The following is a 7,318-nucleotide window of genomic DNA, read 5'->3' as shown; positions in this document are numbered from 1 at the left end:
AGAATCATTGATAAGAGTTACTTTATTTGGTGAATTTAACATACTGGGGAAGAAAATTATTATCAGTTTGATAAATTCAGTAAATTAAAAAAATTTTTTATTAAAATGTTTAGAGGTTTTGTTCCATGTAAACGCTAACATAGTCATGTTAACACAGTAGTTCTACAAAACAGAATATGACCACTACTGTTCAATTTTAGACACAGGAAAAGAATAAGAATCCCTGTCTATTGTGAAAGAATATAGAAGTACATTTATGCAACATAAAGAACAAATACAGCAGCAGTAAGTCAAAGACTTTGGAATAAACACTTAAAATTTTAATATAAAAACGTTTATGTGACTAAATATCAAATAATAAAGGTTTAAGTACAGATGTCAAAATTCATTTTCTGGGTTGAGAAGTGGTTTGGGCATGCGCAGAGGAGAGATAAGAGGAGAAGGATGCTGAGGATGGAGCTAAAGAGGAGGTCTGTGGATGCTATTAGAGGGGACATGTAGGTCGTTGATGTGTCAGAGAAGGATATTCAGAATCAGAACAGGCCAAGATGAAGACCAGTGATCCGCTGTGACCCCTAACGAGAGCAGCATGAAGAGGAGAAAAAAGAAGGCCCTTTTCTCCTCTAGGTGGCGGACACGGGCTTCCTTTTTCTGTTTACGGTAAATCAATTCAATTCAAAGAGCTTTATTAGCATGACTGTTGAAGAGGTTACAGTATTGCTAAAGCATTGGAAAGATGTTTATATAATTATACAAAACTAAATAACTTTAGGAAAAATATTAAAATTGAAATAATAAAAAAAGAAACCTAAAAAGGAAATTAGAATAAATGCAGATGTAGAAAAATAAAGATTAAACATTGTCTCTGTGTGAGTCCATCAGGGTTGTTCCTGTGTTTGGTTGTAAATCTTTCTGTGTCCTGTAGGTGGCGGTGTGCTCCTTTATCATTATTATTTAAGTTTTATCTCGGTAGTACAGAAGAAGAAGGACACGTGTGGGGCAAATCAAGCCAAAGTCTGTAATCGTGTTTATTAATTTATCTTGAGTTTTGTTTTATTTTTGTATTTTTAACAGTACAGAAGCTCCAGCGATGAAACTGCTAACACATAACATGCTAACCTCTCATGTGAAAGGTGTAACTAAGGGATACCCGCTGCTCATCAAGGTAACAAGCTAACAGTACTGTGGTTTTCTCATTTAGCTAATGTATGTACCTCATAATGACCATCACAGGTCATCACAAACTTACTGGTGATTTACTGTTATTATAGCCAAGTGATTGTGAATTCGAGTGTGGTATATACGGGAGATGAAATATGATGATATTGAATTAACCCAATCTAACCGAATCTACATATGGATAACAGTGTTCCGTACAGCTGCCTTCAACGGCGAGTTTTGTTACATTTCACATTTACAGCATTTAGCAGAAGCTTTTTATCCAAAGCGACTTACAGTACTGATAAAGTATACTGTTTAAGCAATTGAGGGTTAAGGGCCTTGCTCGAGGGCCCAACAGTGACAACCTGACAGTGGTGGGGCTTGAACCAGTGACTTTTTGATTACTAGTCCAGTACCTTAACCACACTAATTGTGTGTTCCTATCATTCAGTCACAGATAAAGAATGAGACTGCTGTGATATACATGTTCTCCAGTTGTTTAATTTTCCTTGCCTCTCCTTAATACAAATTTTACTTCTGACCATCTGAGGTGAATTTATGCCTGTACGAAGGAATCTATAACACTGAGACGCAGAGATATAACAAAACATCAATAACTATTCTGCTTTTTGCAGGATTTCCTAAAGGAGAATGTACATTTTTAATTTTTGTTTTTTTTTCTGTTTTTTTCTGTTTTTTTCTATAGGCAACAGAGGTCCAAACAAAAGAAGTTGAGTTCAACCCTCAGTTTGTGAGCCGAATGATTCCTAAGCTTGAGTGGAGCGCTTTAGTCCAGGCAGCTGGAGGGGTAAAACTGGCTAAATTTCAATTTAATACAAAGCAGTATGATCTTTCTCAATTAAAAAAAAAATACTCATGTTTCAGTGAGACCACTAATCAAATGAATTGTTTCTACAGCTGGGATACACCCAGGACTTGCCCACTGCTCCTGTATCAGACTATGAAAATGATGAAGACTTTTTACGCAAAGTACACAAAATCCTGCTGGAGGTAACAGGGACTCTGCTTAATAACATATTTTTATGTTTGTATATCTTTCTATTCTCAACTGAACTTATTTTAATGAACCCTAAACTAAAATGTGACAGAATATAATCCAAGCAACTGTGGGTTAAGGGTCTTGTTAAGGGCCTGGCAGTGGTGCTGGTGGATCTTTGTTGGAAATGTGCAAAACATATTGGCATTTTTTGTTACTAATTCTTCAAATGTGCACTTAGATGCCACCTTTATATCATCTTTATATTTTTGAAAAGTGTGTTTTATGGAGTTTGTAAGATGGTACTGGAGCTTTGACTAATACTGGGTTATGTGGTAAAAAGAGACAAATATCTTAGCAACAAACACTTCAAGTGGCATATCAAGTGTTTTTATCCATAAAATAACAATATTTACTGTTATTTTACTGATGATCCAATATATGCATTCAAATCCATACAAGAATGTTTTGACAGGCACAGAATTGGGCTGTAGCCACCCTAGTCTCCTTATCTAAATCATATTGCACATTTGTGATTTAAGCTTTACAGTCCACAAAAGAGGATCTGAAGCCTGAATAATTTTGGTTGTTTGGGCTAGGCCACTTGGTTCTAGTAATGGAAAATTATAAACTAGAAAACCTTTTTCTGGTTCATGAGATCAATGGCCAAGTGCACAGATCTAAATATGTAAGGAAATGGTTGCCAGATCTGGTGTGGAGGATTTAACTGACCCACACAAAAACATTTAGTTGGACGTCTTTGCAGAAGAGTGAGGGCTGGTGTATCAAAGATGGACCAACTCCATATTAATGCCTATTGATTTAAAGTAGGATGTTTTATGAGCACATGGAAATGTGATGTTGGGGTGTCCTTTTTCTGCCTCTCCATGTTTACAGGTGGAGGTAATAGAAGGGACTTTGCAGTGTCCTGAGTCTGGTAGAGAATTCCCGATCTCCAGAGGAGTTCCCAACATGCTGCTCAATGATGATGAGTCGTAGATGCTTTTCCTTTCTTTTCCACCGAGTACAAACAGCATCACATGTTTATTGGACTGTAATGAGATAAGTAATGAAAGAATGACTGTGGAGTGACTCATTCGTTTGGACTGAATCCTTAATTTAAGAAGATAGTTTGAATTAAATTGAAAAGTAATATCACCTATTTACTCCGCTTTTGTTTGTGTTCTTTATGTGTTTTTAAATAAAACTATTGTTACACTTTACTTGATTGAATTATTAATGTACTGCATTTTTCTTTAGTTGGGTTTATGGTGCACTTGTATTTTTAGATTTACACTGGATTCAGAAAGGTTTCAGATCCCTTCAATTTTTGCAAACTTTGTGTGGTTGACTTTATTTTGAGAAAATACAAATGCCATTTTTACTTATCAATCAACACAATCACCCAAAGTGACAAAGTGGGAAATGTCTTTAGAGATTAGTTTAAATCAAAACCTAAAATCAACCTAAAAGTATTCTGTCTTTCTGGTTATGTCTCTACAAGCTCTGCACATCCCTTGATTGTTACCAGTTTTAAAGTCCCTGCCACTGAGAATCACCCCTGAAGCATGTTTTACCACAGGTATATTGTACTAATGCCTGTTTAACTGGACAGGGCACCAGTCCATCACAGGGCTTTGGCTTTCTCATGTGACTTCTAGCTGAGTTCAGGTCAGTACACAGTTGCCCGTGTCTGAGAGAGGTTGATAATGTCTCCACTCATCATAGCTCCAACAGCAACTTCTGCTGTCAGGCGGAGGCGCTGGCACAAATAGCACAGCGTGACTTTATGTGCGTGATTAATTCTCCGTGAGAATCCACTGCAGGCTGATGTAAAAAGCGACTGACCACATGTGAGGAAAGGTGGGTGCTAATCTGCGACCCTCCTTTGTCAGCGTGTGGGTGGTGCCGGCAGCATGAGAATTGAAATAAGCATTTGGAAAGTCTTAAACTGGAAGGAAAAAATTAAATTGCATTTATATGCTGTTATGGAAGAAATTGAATTTTATGCTTTAAATTACTTAAATTATAGTAGTATGGTGTTTTGTGCCTTGAATTCCTAGTTGTATTGTGCTTGAGCAATCTAAGTCAAGGCTACAAAGATAAGCAACATACGAATACGAATCCTTTATTGTCATTGCACATTGTACTTGTACACTTATACAACGAAATTGAAATACAACCCCCCCCTCTCGGTGCAAGGAAAAAACAACCACAGCAAACAATAGTACTAGTATATACAAATATAAATATAAAAAAAGCACTTAAACAAAACCGAAGCAGGAAAAGAAGCTATTGCACATGTCCAATAAATGTCCAATTAAATTTTTTAAATTATAAGTTGCACATGTCCCATTAAAGTGAATGAAATTGCAATTGCACAATACCCGTTGAATGACACATGATGTGTCACATGTTTGTGTTTAACAGAGCTATGGCCCTGTTGTAAAAACTGTCTCTCAGTCTATTAGTCCTTGTTTTTATTTGCCTGTACCGTCTACCCGAGGGCATCAGTTCAAACATCCGGTACCCTGGGTGTGTGCTGTCTTTTTTAATTTTGTGTGCCCTCCTGAGACAGCGGGTGCTGTAGAGCTCCTTTAGTGATGGGAGAGGGTGCCCAATGATTTTCTGGGCGGTGTTGATGACCCTCTGTATGGCCTTCTTGTTGACCCTCTGTATGGCCTATACCTGTTGTTAAGCAGTAAATTGTTGTGAACAGTTGTAAAGCCTATAGGGGGTAACACCCAATGGGTCCAACACCCAATGTCATGTTATCAGAGCAGTATATAGGGACAGCTATAGCATCTGTTCTGGGTTCTTGTCCAGAGACACGGCTGGAGGAACCCACGGCTGTGCCAATAAATTCTTCAATCCAATCCAGTCAACTGTAATCTTAGTTTTTATTGATCATCTTACCATTTTTTTCCATGACGATGCTGAGAGCTCTATATTAATACTTTTTGTAAAAAAAAAAAAAATGTTCTGCCCTTATTTGCATCTCAGGTGAACCCACATAGGTTCCTAAGCCCAAGGCGTATGGTTACTTCCTATTAGATGTATTATAATAAATAAAGACCTGTACACTAATGTTCTAGAACAGTATTGTGATATAAAGTCTCATGTGCTGTGACAGGATTTTGGAAGTAACATCCATTTCTTGGAACAAAGCAGGCTGAAGTGTGAGCAGATGGAGTCTAATCACTGCTTATAGATGGATTGTTGGCTCTGGAAGGGCTTTTAGAACCAAAGCTGAGGAAGTTTACACTGAAAGAGCTGTGGGCGGGATGACGTGGCGGTTTGAAGCCTATATTTAGGAAATTGGAGGTCAGTGAGAGAGAGAAAAAGAATTTCTTTTGTGGTCCGTTTCGAAATCCTTTGACTATTAATGTGAGCGCTAGGTGGCGCCAAATCGTTTCAGTTTACTCAAGCGTTCAACGTTTAAACTATTAAATCAAACCTTTTTAAGTAATAACCAAACAAGAGAGTTTCTTCTTTCTGTAGTTATCACGTTCTTCTTTAAACTGCTCCGAGCACATTTCCTAAACCTTGATCTGACTGTTTTCCACCACTTCAGTTCAATTACAGGCCTGTGAGGGAGGCTGTAATAAGCTTATAATGGGAGAGGTGGAGAGCTGCACTAAAGCTGTTTGACAGATTAACGATCTTGTTCTGTACCCACTATAATTAACAATCAGACTGAGGGGGGAAAAGAAAGAGTTTTGTCCAAATGAAAGGACTCAGATCTAAGGTGGATATTAATCATTCTATTTTAACTGGATGTTCAAAGAAAAGTTTGAATAGGTGTAAAATGGAGGGTCCACATAATACTGAGCACCTAGTAGTGAATGTTCATGGAATGTATTTGGGCACTGCAGCAGGGTCACTGCTAGGAAATCTGGACTCAATATAAAGTTTATGCATTGTGGCCCTCGAGGAAATATTCACAACAAACTGTTTTATTAATCAAGCAAATGAAATGCAAATTGAAATGTCATCATAAATATTGATCATGTGTCATTTAACAATTTAAAGCAAAATGTCACTACAGAGGCTTTTAACACCTGTTTTGACAATTTTGTCATGAAATACTGTATGTGGTAAACATAAATTCTTGTAAGTGTCTTGTAAATGTAAGTGCAAATGTAATATATGGTACTTTTCATTAGTCCATTACAGGGCACATCACACTTAAGCCAATTTCTAGTAGCTCCAGTTGGCCTGACTGCATGTCTTTAGACTTGTAAGAGGAAACGTGGTACCTGGGGGAAAACACAGAAAGAACCCTTGTGGAGTGGCCAGAGAATCGAACTTGAGCCATTCCTGCTGTGAGACAACAGCACTACCCACTGCCCCACTGCCACGGGTCCTTAAAATGTCCTTAGCAATCAACAACCCTGATTACAATAAAATATCCAAGTACCAAATCTTACAGGAGCACACATGCAGTAAGCTCTCCCATTATACTGCTTGGATCTTGGATCTTTCCTGTGCTGTCTTGTATACTTTTTTTGGTGTTTGTTTTCAGTTTTAATTCACTTCTCTGTGAAGGTTTTTCACAAGATTTTGGAATATGTCTGTGGAAATTTGCATCCTTGCAATCAAAAGAGCATTAACTTAAATTCCAATACATCTCAAAGATGTTCCATGAGATTGAGGTTATATAGGGCTCTGCTCAGGCGACTGGAGTTCCTCCACAACAAACCAAGTCTTTATGGACCTCGCTTTGTTCATAACGCCACAGACATGCCTCTGTCAAACTGTTGCCACAAAGTTGAAAGCATATAATTACTTTTATGTAAGTGATTTTTATACCTGATAGCAATAAATGAGGTTAAAACGTTTTAAAATAGTAAAATTAGTAAGGGAGTCCACATTCTTTTCGTCAGGAACAATACGAATACTTTTGTAGATGACAGAGTTAAGACGTTTAACCTGACACCAAGACTGAGTTTTAAGTTAAAAGTTTAAAGCGTCATGGGAAAGTAACTGGAGAGAAACGTTAAACAGCTAGCTTGGTCAAAAGAATTTGGACACATGACCATTGACATCCGATTTAAAAAACAAATTGTGTTAAAATACAGGTGACATTTGTGTGATCTTTTAAGCTAGAACAACAGCCACTCTTGTGAGAAGACGTAGATGTTGGTCAAAAAAGCCTCA

At 37.5% G+C, this 7,318-nt stretch overlaps 1 protein-coding gene across 1 annotated transcript; it reads left to right on the top strand.

Moving 5' to 3' along the window:
• The first annotated feature begins 483 nt into the window (after positions 1-483).
• On the top strand, positions 484-3,381 carry trmt112 (tRNA methyltransferase activator subunit 11-2). Its single transcript, XM_062999748.1, has 5 exons — positions 484-660; positions 1,075-1,165; positions 1,868-1,969; positions 2,080-2,172; positions 3,056-3,381. The coding sequence occupies exons 1-5, from the start codon at positions 590-592 to the stop codon at positions 3,155-3,157; spliced, it is 459 nt and encodes a 152-aa protein (XP_062855818.1). The 5' UTR covers positions 484-589; the 3' UTR covers positions 3,158-3,381.
• The last annotated feature ends 3,937 nt before the right edge of the window (positions 3,382-7,318 follow it).

Source organism: Trichomycterus rosablanca, chromosome 8, assembly GCF_030014385.1.
Source record: "Trichomycterus rosablanca isolate fTriRos1 chromosome 8, fTriRos1.hap1, whole genome shotgun sequence".
Lineage (NCBI taxonomy): Eukaryota > Metazoa > Chordata > Actinopteri > Siluriformes > Trichomycteridae > Trichomycterus > Trichomycterus rosablanca.
This window is presented reverse-complemented; position numbering and strand designations above follow the sequence as displayed.

Excerpts from the sequence above, each read along its gene's own strand:
- trmt112 (XM_062999748.1), top strand. The coding sequence starts at position 590 with ATGAAGAGGAGAAAAAAGAAGGCCCTTTTCTCCTCTAGGTGGCGGACA. Across the intron at positions 661-1,074 it reads GCTTCCTTTTTCTGTTTACG|TACAGAAGCTCCAGCGATGA; the intron begins GTAAATCAATTC and ends TATTTTTAACAG. Across the intron at positions 1,970-2,079 it reads TAGTCCAGGCAGCTGGAGGG|CTGGGATACACCCAGGACTT; the intron begins GTAAAACTGGCT and ends TTGTTTCTACAG.